The sequence below is a fragment of the Mustela erminea genome, chromosome 2 (assembly GCF_009829155.1).
Source record: "Mustela erminea isolate mMusErm1 chromosome 2, mMusErm1.Pri, whole genome shotgun sequence".
Lineage (NCBI taxonomy): Eukaryota > Metazoa > Chordata > Mammalia > Carnivora > Mustelidae > Mustela > Mustela erminea.
The window spans coordinates 59806355-59825225 of NC_045615.1; the positions used below are offsets into that span (position 1 = coordinate 59806355).

Sequence of the window (18871 nt, forward strand, 5' to 3'; positions counted from 1 at the left end):
GGAAACAGATATCACCATCAGAGATTTTAACTGGGGAAAAAAAAAAGGGGGGGGATTATTTATTAATATGTGCAGGACTGTAGCATCCAAGAAGAGATAGGTAAGTATTGAAAGACTAACAGCAGGAATCTTTTAGTACCCTTGTAAGGGAAGGGGAAGGAAAATGGTTGCTAGAGCTGCATAAAAACTAGAGCCACAGAAGAAAAGCCACAGAAAAGAGGCCACAAAAGAAAGCAGGTACTGCCAAAACCAGAATGGGGAAGTAAATGAGAGAGCTAGTAATTAACCCTATCATTCCTTTCTCTCACCTGCTGATGTTCTGATGTGCTTTCCACTGGTGTGGGCATGGGAGCCTGAGTGATGTAATACATATGGGAAGAATCAGCCTGGACAGATCATAAAAAATATACAGGTCCTAAGGAGATTATTCTTGAAGGTGAATTGAAGAAATGAGAAACATTTAAGAGACTGTGTAAAGGTGACACTATTACCATATTTAATTAATTCTGACAGTATTGGGGCTGGTCAAATTCTCTGAAATCAGAATTCATCTTATAAGTTATAGTATAGGGGCACCTGGGTGGCTCAGTAGGTTAAAGCCTCTGCCCTCTGCTCAGGTCATGATCCCAGGATTATGGGATAGTGCCCAGCATTGGGCTCTCTACTCAGCAGGGAGCCTGCTTCCTCCTCTCTCTCTGCTTGCCTCTGCCTACTTGTGATCTCTGTCTGTCAAATAAGTAAATAAAATCTTAAAAAAAAAAAAGTTATAGTATATTGTGGCACCTGGATGGCTTAGTTGGTTAAACGTCCAACTCTTGATTTCAGCTCAGGTTATGATCTCAGGGTTATGAGCCCTGCGTTAGGTTAGGTATGGAGACTGCTTAAGATTCTCTCTTTCCCTCTCTCTCTGCCCCTCCCCTTTCCCTCTCTTAAAAAAATTACAATATATTATAGTTTATTTGACCATAATATTTTTTTCCTTAGAGGAATATCAAATAATAACCTGTCTTATGGTCAGTGTTATGTTAGATTGAATTATCAGTAATGACAATAAAAGGAGAGAAAGGCTATAGACATTGCAGAAATAGGATTCCACAAATTTGCACTGACGTATTTTAAAACCTGTTCACAGATATAGAATCATTTGTGTTTATAATTTCAAATAAACTATTCATAATTTGTATCGGAGATTAAAAACTGGTAAGGTGAAAGAGTTGAACATTTGCAGTTTATATATGAGGGATAGAAGATCTTTGCAGACTAATCCTGTAGCAGTTCACACCATGCTTTTTTTTTTCTCTTACAAGGTTGTTTTTTTCTCTAAACAAGGTTGCTCTGTGAAGCACAAATGCATTTGTTTGCATCTTAAAAGGAAGAAGAAAGAGGAAGGTTCTGCATTTATATAAAAATAACGTTTCCTGGTTGTTCTTCATCATAGCTAAAAAGCATAATCTTAAATTGATATGTTCGTGCCTTCCTGTATTTGAAAGGAAGAGCTAAATTGATGTGACAGAGAAAGATTTCCCCTGAAGAAAACTCTGAGAATTGGACATAAGTGTAGGTAGTTGATTTAGAGGATGAGCCCATGAAGCACTAGTGAAAAAATAGGCAATGTGAGACAAGGGGAGAAAAGCACATTAAAAAGTATATTAATAAGCAGAAAACACAATAGTATATATTAAAAAGTATATTAATAAGCAGAAAACACAATAGACAATTACAATTCAGCATCCCTAATGTAGAATAAACCCCCTGAAGGATGGGAAAGCTATTATTTACACACTGATTTCCATAATCTTGGATTATGTAGTACAGTAGTATATAATACTACGGATTCGGGCCATTGCAAAAGTGAGCTGAGATTTGTGGGCAAGCAGATGAGCGTTGGTTAGGGAGGGCCTCACTCAGCTTCAGAACATCCAGCCTTTGAGGAAGATGAGTGGAGGGTGACTGAGGGTTGCCTCCCAGCCCTCACTGCCCTAAATCCCCACACTTCTGAGCTGCCAGGCAGATGCATGGCACTGAGGAAGCTCCTTCAGAACAGAGAAAGTCCTCAAGCAGCAAAACAGAGGTTGGAAATGGTCGGTGTGCTTAACAGCTGACCACTAACCTGCAGCTCTTGGGCCAGGAAGATATGGGATGTACGTTAGCAGAATCTGCTACACAGATACACACAGAAAACACCTGGTATTTTTTGCCACTCTGAATAAGTGAAATTAACCAACGAGTTATAGTGTGTTTTACTACGTTAATGCCTTCGAGAAAAATCCCCAGTTTTGTTTCCTTGTGCTAGTTAAAGTACAAAGTTAGAGCACAAAACAAGTTACACTTCCTATGTACTTTGAATAATGATATATTTGTGTGTGTGTGTGTGTGATTCAATCAAGATTAATGTTTGTGTTACCACCACTGAGTCCTTTTGGGCTGTAAGTCATTTCTTTGTAATTTTCTGCTCTTTTTTCTTCTGCACTTTGATCACCAGGTAGAAAAAATATAATATTGAAAAGATGCATTATGCTATCTTTCTTCATTTTGCACAAACATTGGTAAGAGATGGGATCTTATTCAAAAAGAAAAAATATGCCATTTGAACCTACACATATGTAATAGGAAGGGTTTGATTCATGCTCAGTCTCATTCTTTGGTAATATGTAGTATAATCTGCTCCCAGTGCAAAAGCAATTATTGATATCAATTATTGATACAAATTTCCTTCAAGTTAAAAAAATTTGTTATAGTACTTTGTAGGATAAATAAAAGACATCATTGTGGAATCTGAGATACCACTTTAGAGTAAATTTATAAAAATTAATATGGCTATATTCTGTTCTACCCTTGTAAAATGCTGTCATTTATATTATGTTGTTAGACTGGAGATTTACATTTTAAATAATTTATTTACAGACCTTAATTGACTCTCCAAAAACAACTTTCTTTTATTTTGATGAAGCTTTCCAGGAATGAAAATTTTATTTCTGTGTTTCAGATTCAACTTTTATTGTTTCATTTCACAGTCTATAAAAGTCAGTCAATCTTAGCAACAATAACCTTCCTTTTTAACTGGCAAATAATGATGTAAGTTTGATGATTCCAAGTGTGTAAAACAAAGGCCAGTAGGTGTCTCATGAAAATCAATAGAGAACTATTGTTGGGGCACAGTCCAGATCTTACTCAAGGACAGACTTCTGTTTTCTGAGTAAGGAAGAAGAAAACCATGGCTGTGAAAAGGCCTTTTATATAACTTTTGCATTTTGACTCAACATGGTTTCAAAATGAAAGACTGGAAGGCAGCACAAGGAACAATTACTGTCCTTGTGGCCCTGACAAGTTACTGAACCTCTGAGGATCAGTGTGATCAGCAGTAAAGTAAGAATAGCAGGGCAACTCCATGTAGTTTTAGGAATATAAAATGAAATAATACATGTTACATGCTTAACAACATGCCTATTACATGGAAAGTGTCAGTAAATAATAATTGAGAAAGTTAAAGATTAAAGGATTGAAATGACTTTATCTATAGAGAAGAAAGGGGTGACATTGAGTGCTTATCTTTAAGCTTTTGGAAATTGTCATACAGGGGTTATAGACTAACTATGAGTCAAATATAAATTTGGAAGGAAAGCTCAGTTTTAACCTAAGAATAAAATGACCATAGAATATGGAGAAAGGTTACCTGTCTACTATTTCTTGGGAAGTTTTGGAAAGATAAGTTATGATTGTCTCTAGAATTGATTTCCTATGGTACTGTGATACCCAACTACGTAACATGGAAATATTCATTCTGTACTTTATTTTTTTTTTAAGATTTTATTTATTTTTTGACAGACAGAGGTCACAAGTAGGCAGAGAGGCAGGCAGAGAGAGGAGGAAGCAGGCTCCCCACTGAACAGAGAGCCCGATATTGGGCTCGATCCCGGGATCCTGGGATCATGACCTGAGCCGAAGGCAGAGGCTTTAACCCACTGAGCCACCCAGGTGCCCCTCATTCTGTACTTTAAAGATTTTACTTATTTATTTATTTATTTTAGAGAGATCATATGAGAGGGGAGCAAGGAGCAGAGGGAGAAGGACAGGCAGACTCTACATTGAGCATGGAACCCTCTCTGGCTTTTGGTCTCACAACTCTGAGATCATGACCTCAGCGAAAAGTAAGAGTCAGAGATTTAACTGACTGAGCAACCCAAGCACCCCTTATTCTATACTTGTTCTATAATTTTATTGACTTATGTTTTAGAGTCAAGAAGATAGTTTTGTAAGTTCTTCATAGATAACCATACTCTTGGAGTACCTCATATGTTCTATTTCCTCTTTTTCCTTGGTGGGAAGCAGAGTCCTTGTAAGATTTCACAGACTTTGCATACTTGAGATTAACTCATAGGCTGCTAAATATTGAATAACCCAACTCATATCACCTATGAAGAATCTGTCTTAATCTCTTAAATAATGTTGTGTCCTTTGCTGTTAGAGTTTAAAAGTACAGGCTGTAGGATCAGACTGCCTGCAATGGAATCCAAATCTAGTACCACTTCAGTTTTCCCATCTGTAAAATGACAATAATGTTTGAATCTACTCAATAGGGTAATTTTGAGAATAAAGTAAAATGATATATATAAAACACATTGGAGTCCTAGTTTACTTGAAACACTTGATAATTCACATTATGAATTTTGTCTTTACTCTCTAGTTTAGAATTATATGGTAGCCTACTCTGGCTATATGTAATAGAAAGGAACCTCTTTCTCTACTCTTCCTCAAACATAAAAATACTGAATTATGGTGCCATGTTTGTGTTTGTTCAACAAGTATGTATTTAGCATCCAGGCTGGGTGAGACGCTACACAGAAAATAGCAGAGCTACCCTGATGACTCATATACAACTTGTGTATGATTCCCATATGTTTTCTTCCAGATGTCATCTTCATGCTGCACACATAAGCATATTAAAAATTCTATTGAATACCTGTTCAAGAAATTATGAAAGGCATTATTTAGGAATCAAGGAGTTGAAAAAGGAAGCATCTGTTCTCGGAGATGATATTTATATCATGAGAAAAGATGCAGATAATTCAATAAAAATACAATAGCTTTCAAAATCATTATAGTCTTAATTGGCCCATTGGTGTTCTAGAAAATACAAGCTTTATATCCAGAAGAAAAAAAAGATAATTGTAGATTACAAGAGTTTTGGTGTTTTGCTCTTTGTATTCATGATAATACCTTACCACTGATTTTTAAGGATGATTATTTTGTTTTATAAAATAATACAGGTTTACTATGGAAATATAAGCAATATGGAAGTTTTTAATTCTTTATTTTTTAAGATTTTGTTCATTTACTTTAGAGAGAGAACAAGAGAGCACAAAGAGTTGGGAGGGGCAGAGGGAAAGGGAGAAGTAGACTCCCCTCTGAGCAGGGAGCCCAACACGGGGCTGGATCCCGGGACCCTGAGATCATGACCTGACCTGAAAGCAGACGTAAGCCACCCAGGATCCTCTGGAAGAGTTTTTTTTTAAAGAAAGCAATGTATCTCTCACAGTTCTATCTTTCATGGGTAACTGTTACTATCAATAGAATTATTTTAAGTAAATGCTCATGGAGTGATTGTTTAAAAATGAGATCATAGGGGCATCTGGGTGGCTCAGTGGGTTAAACCTCTGCCTTTGGCTCAGATCATGGTCTCAGGGTCATGGTCACAGGGTCCTGGAATCAAGCCCTGCATTGGGCTTTCTGCTCAGCAGGGAGACTGCGCCCCGCCGCCCCCCCCCCCAACCCCGCCGCCGCCTGCCTCTCTGCCTACTTTTACTCTCTCTCAAATAAATAAATAAAATCTTTAAAAAAATCAGAAGTGAAAGTCAAAAAAAAAAAAAAAAAATGAGATCAGGGGCGCCTGGGTGGCTCAATGGGTTAAGCCGCTGCCTTCGGCTCAGGTCATGATCTCAGGGTCCTGGGATTGAGCCCCGTCGGACTCTGCTCAGCAGGGAGCCTGCTTCCTCCTCTCTCTCTGTCTGCCTCTCTGCCTGCTTGTGATCTCTCTCTGTCAAGTAAATAAATAAAATCATTAAAAAAATTAAAAAATTTAAAAAAATGAGATCATATTCTACAAGCTATTTTTCAAATAAAATAATATAAAGTAGGGGCGCCTGGGTGGCTCAGTGGGTTAAGCCGCTGCCTTTGGCTCCGGTCATAATCTCAGGGTCCTGGGATCGAGTCCCGCATCGGGCTCTCTGCTCAGCAGGGACCCTGCTTCCTCCTCTTTCTCTGCCTGCCTCTCTGCCTACTTGTGATCTCTCTCTGTCAAATAAATAAATAAAATCTTTAAAAAAAATAAATAATAATATAAAGTAAAATTGAAGGACATTAATTTTCAGATAAAAATCTTTACTTAGAATACTCTAAATTATTATTGTTTAGGGAAAATGATACAAAAATAGTGAGAGGATGGAATCATTTTTTTTAATTCATAAATCAAATTTAGGAAGTATTAAATGACTAAATTCAATCAAGGATGAGGTTAATATTTTATACTATTTTTTCCAAAAATGCTCAGCTTTCCCATCCCATGAGTACGTTTGTTTCATCAAGATTTTTAATATCTGATTTTGTAGTGCAATCATAATCCCCTCAACATTTTATCTTTGTTCTGTATGTACTTATATGAAACCTACTGTGCTTTCTTTTTTCAAACTTTTTACATTTTCATTTTATTTACTCTGGTTCTTCTATTTGTAGCCTGTATTTTTCTTTATTATTTAAATTTTGAGTATGGTTACACTTGCATATTGAACTATGGTAAAACATCTATAATGAAAACCAGCAGTCCTCTGCTCTCCCCGTCACCAAACACAATTTGATTCTCCATAGAACCTCAAGAGCCATAGCTTTTTCAGATTTTTCCTTTTTATTGTTCTGTTTCTAAAAGATACATCTATCCTACAGCTTCTTGATTTACTAATTCTAACTAGTATCTGTTGGTTTCCTGTAATGCTCTCAGGCTCTCCCTCCTCAAATGCTCCATTCATCTGTTTTAAGTCCCTACTGGTCTGTAGACCAGGCCTCTTGCATAGCTGTCATCTTGGAACTTTCTTCTTTCTTTTGGCACTTTACTTTTTTATTGCAGAATAATTTACACACACAATCTAAGAAATACAGATAAATTAACTTTACACATAAAGTTTATACACACACACGCACATACATACACTTTGTGTGACAACCATTCAGACCAAGATGAGAACATCTCCAGAATCCTGGCAGGTTCTCCCATGCCTGCTTTCATTCATTAATCCTATGCCCAGATATCCTATCTGTATCACCGTGAATGTTTTTTTGTTTGTTTGTTTTTGAACTTCATATAAATACAATCATTGCAGAATACACCCTTTTTCTTCTTTCACCCTATCTTTTGTCTTTGGATTTATCCATGTTGCATGTAGCAGTGGTTCATTTTTACGGCTGTACAATATTCTATAATATGAATATAATATTATTTTTATAAGAACTTTCTTAAAATTCATTCTAACCTGGGCTTGAAATTTCTCTGAAGAAATCTTTGACCAACTTAATATTTTTCTCCTCCTGGGTGAGTCGCTTTTCCTTCCTGAACTACATGAAGACATTTTATTTATAGTAATCATTAAACCAAAGGCAATTTCATCAAGATAGACTTTCCCTTAACAATTTTTCTTAGAACTTGATCATGCCCCACTGATATATGGAACTGGTTCATTTTTCTTTTATATTTTAAAGATTTTTAAAATTATATTTTAAAATATGTTAGTGTGTTTTGTTCTTTTCTACTGCAGCCTTTAAAGTGTCTTTATACAAAGTCTTTTCCTTTTTAGTCTCTTATGCAGATATATTTGTACCAATTGCTATACCTTGTTCTCTTTTTCTGCATTTACTATGAAAATATCAAGCTTTTCTTTTAGTCCAGAAATTAAAATATTATCTATGTTTATCCCAGTTATTGCTTTTTCTAATTTATGTATCTCTGGGTAATGGTACTGTTTTGGTTCAATTTGTCTCCTTATCTCATACACTTTTAAATGCTACTTTTTTAAAAAAGTTAAATCAACTTGTGTTTGAACTCTGATTTCATTTACTCTCTAGTCTTTTTACACTATAGATAACTTCTATGGAGTTTTTTACTTCCCTGCTTATGATTTCTACTAGTCTTCGCAGGCTGTGTTACTTTAATTATTTTTATGATCATATTATTACTGTTAATATTATTTGTGTAATCCCTTCCTGAAACTACAAATTTGTATTATTGATCTTTTCATTTTGCTTGTGTTTCTCTTAGCTCTGTTAAGGCATCTGTTTGCTTAGCTCTGTTAAGGCATCTGTTTGCTTAAGATAGTGTGGACAAATTATTCTTTAAATTCCCGTCCCTCTCTTTTTTGCTACTTTTTATTTTTCCCTTCAAGCTACAGTTTGGGTGACAAAAATCTATGTTCCAGTCAGTTTTTAATGACCAGAAAGAAAAGGGGAGGAGAAGCAAAGTGCCCCGGGTTGGAGGTCCTGAGATGTAGTCTCTAATGAGACCTGTTAAATATTGTCTGTAAGGCCCCTGCCCTCTGCCCAAGGATGCACTTGGTTCCTGTGGGATTTGCTGGGCTTCCCTGACTCATCCGTGAGCCCTGGCCTGTGGAGAATCCTGACAGCCTTTCTTACTGCTGCAGACACTCCCTGGTCAGTTTCCAAATGGAGAAAAGATTCATAAGCACCGTGCTGGTTTTGGTGATGACTCAAGTTTCTTTATCAGAATTGGTTATAGGTTCAGAGAGAGGTTTCAGATTAGTGTTGTTCCATCAGAACCTTCTAATTATTTTATCAGCATAAAATTTAGTTTATGACATGAGATAGTACCCCCTTATTTCATTTCTGCTATTGAATTTCTTTCTTTCCTTTTTTTTTTTTTTAAACAATTTTTGTTTTGTTAGAATTCTGAGCACCTGTCTTTAGGCAGTCATCTTTACCTGGAAAAAAAGACTTGAAAATTCTTTAATGAAAATTCTCTCATATCTTCACAGAACAATCTGATTCCTTAGGTAGGGCTTATTTATTTTTTACTTTTACCTTCATTTAGTTGAAGAAGAAACAGTAGCTCAAAGGAGTTAAATACTGTGAATCTGGGTAAATTTTGTGGTTACTGGCACAGCCATGTCTGAGCCTAGCTCCTATAATCCTGCAAAATACTCCTTTTATTCTGCCATGAAACCTCTCTCTTCTTTGGGTTGAGCATCCTGGTTCACTCTGGCACAATGAGAATAATGTAGATTCGCACAAAGCATGAACTGTGTTGACCTTAAGGATTACTTTAATCCTGGATGATTTCATAATGGGGATAACATGAATTATATTATTGGTCTCTGGTATAATAAAAGTAATATATTCCCTAAAGAGTACATAAAAAATTGATATTAATAATATAATATGTTGTTAATATTTCAAACATAAGAAAATTAATACATTGTTTTCTGTTTTTCCAGAAAATACAAGAGACATCATAATGATATATGAAGAAGATGCTGAGGAATGGGCTCTGTACTTGACAGAGGTTTTTTTACATGTTGTGAAAAGGGAAGCAGTCCTATTATATCGCTTGAAGAATTACTCTTTTTGGGATTTGGAATTGCTGAATTTAAACTCTTACAAATGTAAACTTCTGGTATTATCAAATGGCCTGCTTAAAGACCTAACTCCAAAGAAATGTCAGTTTCTGGAAAAGGTACTTCATTCACCAGAGAGTGTGGTTACTCTGCTGTGTGGGGTGACAAGTTCAGATCAGCTCTACAAACTATTAAATATCGCTGGAGGCAAATGGGAGATGTCTACTGAGCAGGAGCCCCAAGATTACATCGCTATAATTGAGAGTATTATATTCGGAGGTAATGTTGCCAAATCTTCTTTATATTTTTTTATAATTAAGAAATCTAAAGTTTTTTTGAACCAATGACTGTCTGATACTAAGATAAAAAAGAAAAATGGAAGCCAACTTTATGTTGAATGTATGTTACACTTCCTTCAAATGCATGAATGTTCTTAATTTTTAGCTATTTTCTTCTAATCAGGGCTTATCAGTTGTTTTAAAAATGGTTTATAAATATATTCCTTAGGGTAGCCCGTGTGAGTTCATACTTGAAAGAACAAGTATGGTATGCTATACTACAGGGCAGTTTGGTTCTAGAAGTTAGTTTCTTTCTTTCTTTTTTTTTTTTTAAGATTTTATTTATTTATTTGACAGACAAAGATCACAAGTAGGCAGAGAGGCAGGCAGAGAGAGCAGGGGTGGGGAGCGGGAAGCAGGCTCCCTGCTGAGCAGAGAGCCCAATGTGGGGCTCAATCCCAGGACCCTGGGATCATGACCTGAACTGAAGGCAGAGGTTTTAACCCACTGAGCTACCCAGGTGCCCCTTAACTGGTAATGCTTGAGTTACTATCTACCCTATTACTATTACCAGTCAGTAGCAGTCCAAGCTTTGAAGGTCTGCTTTAGAATTATAAAACTTCCATTGTGCTGACAATTGTGTGATTTCTGTAACTATATTATGGAATACTGTTATTGTTTAATTAGTTTTAAATAAAAAATTCATTTTAATCATATAGCCACATGTCAAAGAGCAGAACACAGGGTTCCCCTCTGGTAATTAATTACAGTTCCACGTAATAATCAAAACTCGGAAGGTCTCTAATGTTAAAGTTTCTCCCTTCCCCTGTTCTTTTCTGCTTCTGCCTGAGTGCAGAGGTGGTGCCATGTCAGCTGCATTCCTGGTTTTCTCAACCTCTGTTTAAACCTTTTATTCCTAGTATTCTAACTATGGCTCCCTTTCCTACAGGGAAGAGGTGGGGTTTTTAATTTCTACTGGCCGTATCAAATATGAAGCGTTGCCTCCTTTTCTTGGGGCATATTTCTGGGTCTTTGGAGTTGCCTTCATTCACTGGGATGTATCACCTGCGGCTCCTTAACAAGACGACTGTGTCCTCTTTTGAAGCTTCTACTTGTGGTGGTCCACCCACTATGCTTTCTTACTATCGATAGCTGTGGCTCTCTCCAGTTTCACTTTTGAAAGAAATCACTCTGAGATTTCCCCCACCTAACCTTTTCTTTCACTTGGCCCACATCTGTCTGTAAAAAACATGTGTTTGTCTTTTCCGGTCAGACTCTGGGCATGCATGCCATTTTCTGTATAGCCAACACCATGTAACCCTTGGAGCAGCAATACAGCCACAGCCTCTTGCCTTGAGTCGCTTCCAAACATGGGTCTAGCACCAACATTGTTCTGTAAAACCAGAGAACATCTGTCAATCCCCAGTGCTTTACTGGAGGCCCAGGTCACTCCCTGTGCTTGAAGATGTTGCGTGTCTGCCTTTGGCTCGGGTTATGATCCCAGGGTCCTGGGATCAGGCCCCACATCAAGCCCCACATCATCGGACTCCCTGCTCTGCAGGATGCCTGTTGTCCCTCTCCCACTCCCCCTGCTTATGTTCCCTCTCTCACTATGTCTTTGTCAAATAAATAAATAAATAAAATCCTTAAAAAAAATAGAAAATCCTTTTTCTATTTTCTAGTATTCCAGCTTCTTCAAATTCAATACTTTCTTTTTTTTAAAAGATTTTATTTATTTATTTGACAGAGAGAGAGATCAGAAGTAGGCAGAGAGGCAGGCAGAGAGAGAGGAGGAAGCAGGCTCCCTGCTGAGCAGAGAGCCCGATGCGGGACTCGATCCCAGGACCCTGAGATCATGACCTGAGCTGAAGGCAGCTGCTTAACCCACTGAGCCACCCAGGCGACCCAAATTCAATACTTTCTAAGCCTCGTTTTAGTTATCTATGGTTGCACACCAAGTTACTCTAAAATTTAGCAACTTAAAACAGCAAATGATGGTTATATCACAGTTTATGCAATTAAGGAACCTAGGTGCTGCTTAGCTGGGAGCTTATGGATCAGGGTATCTTGTGAGGTTGCCGTCAGTCTGTCCAAAGCTACAGTCATCTGAAGGCTCCACTGGTCACTGGGGGAAAATTTACTTCTAACAGGAGCAAATACATTATTGGCAAGTTTGTTATTTTTTTAATCATCTCATTGGATGAAAGTCATCTCTCATGGATTCCTGAGGAAGGGACCTTGGGAGCCACATTTCTGAAATTTTGCATTTTCAAAATTCTTACATGTTTGTTTCTCGGAGTATAGTTGGGCTGAGGACCATTTGGCTCTTTTTCTTCTAGCATTGTTGAATTTAGGGAATTCTTAATTACGTGGCTGAATAAATGATTCTTAATTTATATTTGAAGTCTAGTGATTCTCACTAGAATTTTATTCTAGTGCTGACTTCTCTGAACTGTTTTGCCCACAGACATGGTGATTTTTGTCTTTCTTTCTTTCTTTTTTTTTTTTTGGTCTTTCCCCCAAGATAGAGATTGAAGTGTTCTTAACTTATATCTTTAAGTATTTCCACCATTTTATTGTTATTATTTGTACTATTTTATTATTATTTTCTTCTTCAATGATTCCTTTTATATGTGTATGGGATTTATTTTGTCTGTGCTGTACTCTATAATTTCTAATTCTTTTCCATTCATTCATTCATTCATTCATTCTAATTCTTTTGATTCATTCATTCATTCAATATATATTTATTTAGTTTGCATCACTTCAATCCTTGCTACTTTTTTATGCTTTCAGTACCCTCTCTTCCCCTGTTATTATTTCCAGTTTCTCCTTCATTTGTCTTGTGCTTTTGTTTTTTTTCCATTATGCCATTTGGTTGAGTACTGGAAGCTTACGGTTCATCTCTTGCTCTTGTGCTGCTAACCTTGCCTTGACACCTTGCATATTTGCATTACCTAGTTGCTTCAAAAAGGTGATTGCTATTCATTACATTTGAAAAGTTCATGGTGAAATATTTGCTCACAATTTTCTGCTTCATTAATACTAACATGTTTTTAGTGTGTCTTCCCCCGTATGCCATTGGTTTTCTGCTCCTCTCTTCCCCCACCCTTTTCTCCCGCTCTTGTAACATCTTTATATAGACCCAGTGCTGGTCCAGTTTTTCTTTTCTATCACAGAGCTGAGTGAGTTTTTCTTAGTCTAGCCAGAGGAGATAGGCAATGTGGGTTTTGTTGTTTGTTTTGTTCTGTTCCTCTCATATACAATAAAAGACTTTACTTCTCTATTTCCACAGGTATAGACTACTTTCTGTAAATTTGTCTTTTCTGTATATTTCTTCATTTAGCCTCACTTTCTCTGCTTTCTGAAACCATCCACAGATGCTTCCACCTGAAACTGCTGCATTTTATGTCTACAAACATAGAAAGGCATGGCTCCTGGCCTTAAGGTAGGTAGGTTTGTTAGCTCTTTTTTGAAATCTGCAGCTTCTGGATTATTTCTTCAAGGTTTCTTTTCTCTTTTTCCTCCTGCACACCCTTTTGCTCAGCCATCACTGATTTTGGAGCCTTTCCATTGATCTGTGGGTCTAGGATTGCTCTGTTTCCTATTTTCAATACATAGGACATTTGCATAGTTGTCTTTCATTCTCTGTATTTTGGAATGATTTCCAGGAATAAAACGGGAAATACTGACTCTGCGCTACAATTTTCAAATTGGCAGTCCTCAAGTTTCTTACAGTCTCTGAGTTTTTTAGTCCTCCTCATGACATTATAGGCTTTGGGGTTTTTTTTTAGTTGAAAAGGAAAAATGTTACAGTTGGAAATTATGGAAGAAATTACAATGATGTACATAAAGTGCAAGCAATTTTATGCTAATTTTCTCCCTGAGACAGAGGAGCACTAAAAATTGGTGGCAACATTTCAAGTGATTGTCCACACCCATCATTTCTATTTTCTTGAAGAACTTGAGTTTTTTTTTGACCACTTAAATTATGATATCACTGGTAGGTAAAAATATTGAATATCTTTTTGCTGTTTTATTTATTTTGTTTTATGATAAGTACCTTTGGGTAGCTATGTCAGTGGTGCCCCTGCTGTATCTTCAGATTATAATCTACTGATTTTTAGTAGGAGAAAAGCTTACACTTTTTGGACAACACAGGACTGACTTTTGAAGACACTTTAACTCTCATCTTCCCACATTCAAGTTTTAGAATCTGATTTCTTGGAGTAACTTAGATGCACCTGCCCAATGGAAAATATAATGAAGTTGTGTGGGAAAATACATTCCAAGGTGATACATTTATCTGAACTACATGCATGCAACCAGAATGTAGATCTATGAACAATTTGCAAACCATGCATAGAAGAACTTTTATGTGTAGGTTGTGTCCCTTGACAAAATTGATGCTGAATGCTGTAATTTATGGAACAATAAATGTTTTAATAAAAGTTTAAATGATCTGCTAAAATATTTTGTTTCATACTGCTATGGGTGTTGAATACATATAGTATGGTTTTTAAAAAATAGGCGAAATAGGATGAAAAGCGTGGAATTCGATTTTTATTGCCTCCTTTCTTACCTCCTCCTTATCCCACAGAGAAATTATGCAAAGAAAAAGGAAACTTATTATTCAGAAACATGATAAAGAGAATAATAAAAATGCCAGAAAGTCATGGAAATAATTAAATGTTCTAATACAGTCACGTAAGAAGGAAAAACCAGAGGAGATTTTTATAAAAGTTAATGAAAAAGAAAGATATTTTATAATTAATCAGGGCTCCAGAGAATTTTTTAATATAAAAAAAGATGAAGAAAAGTATGTTCATGGTTAATCTGAGTATTTTATTTCCTTTTAAGGAATTAAGGAAGTTAAATTTCCTGTCTTCTTAATTCCCTAATTGAAAGTAATACAAAACCATCTGTGTTTTCCACATTTCTGTGTGTGGTACAGCCACTTTGACCATGTTTCTTCCTTTTTTGGTCTTCTATTTCTTTTTTTATTTTTGGAGCTTTACCTCATTTTTTTCCATCTAGTCTTTCTACATATGTAGGTTTCAATATAGCATTGTTTATATAGAATATAAATGATCTACTGTCAGACTTACATAAAATAAACTAACATTTTTGAGTGTTACCATTGTATACGTTATTGTTTATAAATCTTACCTCTAAAAGATGAGTAGTTTCTGTGATCATGGCGCATTTATTGGTCTCTTTCCTCCCTGTTCTTTGTTTTATATTAGGACATCTTTTGCCTTTGGACTCTTGCAAGCACAATGTTTGTTCTAACAGTTGGGTCAGTGCTCTCCAACCTTTATTTTATCGTGTTTTCATATGTATGTCAAGATATAATATTCATGTTTCCTATTCATTTCCTTACCGAAGGTAAGATGGAAAAAGAAAGAAGCCTCAGTTCTTTTCATTGCCACAGTAAAAAATTACAGGACAATGCAACAAAAGTAAAACCAAGCAAAGTTTTATTAAAGTGCACTTCAAGGGGGAAGTGGGCTGGTCAGGAGAGACAAGGGCCGAGAAACTCCGGGATGTGGGCTTACACTAATTTTTCTCTTTCGAAGAGGTCCTTGGATCACAGCATTTGAGAGACAGGCCTGGATTATATAATAATTAGCCAGCAACCCATGTCCTTTCCCAAGAGGTATTCAAAATGCCTGCCTTGGGGTAAGAAACCACAACATTATTTCTGTTCTAGAGATAGGTCAAATAAGGACAAGGGGCTGCTTGTAGCAAGCACCACAAACTTAACTCTTCCTTGGATGGGATACTGTAATGGCAAACTGACCGCTAGTTGGGTGCAGCGGGGAGATGTCTGGGCAGTTGTCAGTTGGGGCTTGCCATCACCACGTGTAAGGCCCATCCTCCTATTGTTCCTGCCTAGCTTCCTTGACTAATAATTTTATATTTCAGTATTTCATATTTATCTGACTTTCTTCATTGTCAAATGGTAGATGTCATGGCGGTGGGAAAGCTGCTCTTTCACGAAGAACTTTAACATTTTAATTTTGTCACCATATTACCAAACCAAGGACTCTGATTTCTTAGCTTCATTAAACTTAAAGAAGCAACCTAAAATTAAGAATAGCAGTGTTAGGAGAGCCTGGGTGACTCAGTTGGTTAAGCATCCAACTCTTGATTTCCGCTCAGGTCATGATATCCGGATCTTGAGATCAAGCCTGGGGTCAGGCTCTGTGCTCAGCACAGAGTCTGCTTGAGATTCTCTCCCTCTGCCCTTCCCCCTACTTGCACTCACTCCCTAAATAATAAATAAATAAACAAATAATTAAATAAATAAAATTTTAATAACAAGAATAACAATGTTAATCATGGAGTTACTAGAAAAACAAAACAACAACAACACAACAGAAACAAACTATCTGGAAGCATTTGCTCTTCTTTCTTCCCATTTGAGTCATATTTGCAAGAGCTCTCATTTGCTCTGGTCAGTGAAGTCAGATGGCCTTTGAAATAAAGTCCATCCTTTCTGTGTGGGCTTTCAGCTCCCCGAGGGTATGGTTCTTGTTACCCTTAGTGTAGGCACAGACTGTACAGTAGGGCAATTACACCACCTCCCATTGAATAAACAAAATTTAACATTCCTGCCTCTGTACCATTGTTCTTACACTGCCTTCTTTACCCAGAATACCCTTCCCCAAATTTTCAGATGAAATCCCAGCCATTCTTCAAGGTCAGCTGTAAAAAGCTGCTTGATCAATGAATTCATCTCAGATCATTTCTCCTTTTCCCCTAATTCTATTAAAAATTTTATTGTTTACCAAGGATTCTCAGTTCTTTATAATTATTTTTGACAATTTCTTTTCTTCTCCCTATTTCAATTTTAAGAATGTAATGCTGGTAAGTTTCTTTTTAAAATATTTCAGCATTCTAAACATCCAAAAAGCAATGGAAGAGTACAAATTGTGCTTTTTAAGTGCAGGTTTATGAATGTTTATTGGTGCAGTTGGGCTTTTCTTTTGATAATTATGAAAAGGTTTACTGAAGTATCCTTGCCAAGAATACGTAACTGAATCTAATCCTGATGAAAATATCAGACAAATCCAAACTAAAAGAGAGTCCACAAAAGAATTTTTTGTACTCTTCAAAAATGCTAAGGTCAAGAAACTAAAAGAAAGGATGAACTATTTTTCCAGATTAAAGGAATCCAAAATTATATGAAAGATGTATACAATGATAATCTTGAACTGGATGTTGGACTAGGAAATGTGGGACAGTTGATGAAATGTGATTATCAACTGTGTATTAGTGTTGTATGATATTTTGTTCTCAGATTTCGGAATTGTTTTGGTTATGTAAGAAGAGTATCCCATTTTTAAGGAAGTATGTATTGAAGTGAGGTAATATAGCAGGATGTCAATTGGCATATATATAAACACACACATATATAGATAGACAAATGCATCTATTTACACAGTCATATGTTTAGACATATGTCTCTGCGTGTATTATATGTATGATAATTGGCTAAATATCCTGAGTTATCTACTTTCCAAATGAGCAAAGTAAGCTCATTCTTGTGCTAGGGGTTAATAGTTGTGCAGCTTTGAGAAATGATGCTTTTCCGAGGACATAGTTGAGTGCATGCACTGTGAAGTTCGACCTAGTTACCCTGTGATTGGCATCCTTGGAGCCTCTAAATGTTTATTTCATACGTAATGATACAGCATTCTCCTGCCATTCTTACTGTGGGGAAGGGGGGAATCATCTGGCTTGAGGCATGAGAAGTCAATCTTTTTTTCTAATAATATATAGCCCTTATGTCAAGTTCCGTATCTATGTCTTATACTCTGGTTTGTTGTATATTGTGTTTTCCTCTTAGAAAAACTAACTGGTTCAAGCACATTAGATGATGATTAGGAATCTTCAACTTACAATGAGTTTATCCTCAAAATTTCCTATATAAGCTGAATGTTTGAAAGATAAATTTATTTTGTTCATTAAACAAATTTTAAATAAATATATTTCATACAGAAACCCTACTAGTTGCCTCAGAATAATAGGGGTAGTAGAGAGCTGACTTAAGTAATAATACTTTTCACCTGATATTATTATGCTGATTGAATTATTTTTACATATAAAGAGCTTTAAATAGTTTCTGCAAAAAAATCAGTGCTCAATAAATATAAGTTGGTTTTATTACTTTTCTTTCTATACATAAAATGAGAGAAAGGAAGGGAGAAAGAGTGTGAGAGGATAGACAGACAATTGGTTTTTTTTTTCTCACTAGCTGCTGTGGTAAATATGGAGAGTAGTATATACATGTTAAAAACAAGCAGAAATTCTATTTTCTAGTGGTTCTAGTTGTTCATTTTCATAATTTGATGGGTTTGGGCTTTCTCTAATAAGATGAATGAAATAGAGCCACTCCTAGTTTATTAAATGTTTGTAATTTTCAAAGTTTAAGATTTTTTTAAGAGTAAAAGGGAACTTGGGGCGCCTGTGTGACTAGGTTGGTTAAGTGTCTGACTCTTGATTTTGCCTCAGGTCATGATCTCAGAGTTATGAGATCAAGCCCCACGTTGGGCTCTGCATTGGGCATGGAGCCTGCTTGAGATGCTCTCTCTCCCTCTCCCTCTGCCCTTAACCCCTTCTCCCTCTCTGATAAAAATTAAAAAAAAAAAAAACAAAAAAGACTAAAGGGAACTTAAAATGGTAAATAAATTTACTGGTTTTATGACGTAATGAAAGTCTTACTCTATTGTTTCATGAAGTAAAGGAAGCCTCCCTACATTGTTCCATCTTTATATGATAGCAAAAAAAAAAATAAATAAACACAAATCATTATTCACTTGGTGAGTCTCTATCCATCTTAGTCAGGCTATGCAAGGAGTGGGGAGAGGACTTGCCAAGATTTCAGATACCTAGCACTACCCTAGTCCAACTGAATTACAGCTCCGGGAGTGAGTTGTAAAAGCAGAGAGCAGAGGACTTAGGAATAAACATTAA

General features: G+C 36.3%; 1 protein-coding gene across 5 annotated transcripts in view; it reads left to right on the forward strand.

Annotated features, from left to right (window-relative positions):
* Nucleotides 1-18871, forward strand: part of BANK1 (B cell scaffold protein with ankyrin repeats 1) — a 297716-nt gene that overhangs the window by 21993 nt on the left and 256852 nt on the right. For all 5 annotated transcript variants that reach the window (XR_004283221.1, XM_032333014.1, XM_032333017.1 and 2 more), the window contains one exon: nt 9492-9890. Coding sequence is in view for 4 of the 5 variants with exons in the window: in XM_032333014.1 (XP_032188905.1) it covers nt 9492-9890 (399 nt within the window). In the remaining variant the exon portion in view is untranslated. Of the gene's footprint in view, nt 1-9491; nt 9891-18871 lie in introns of those variants that run through there.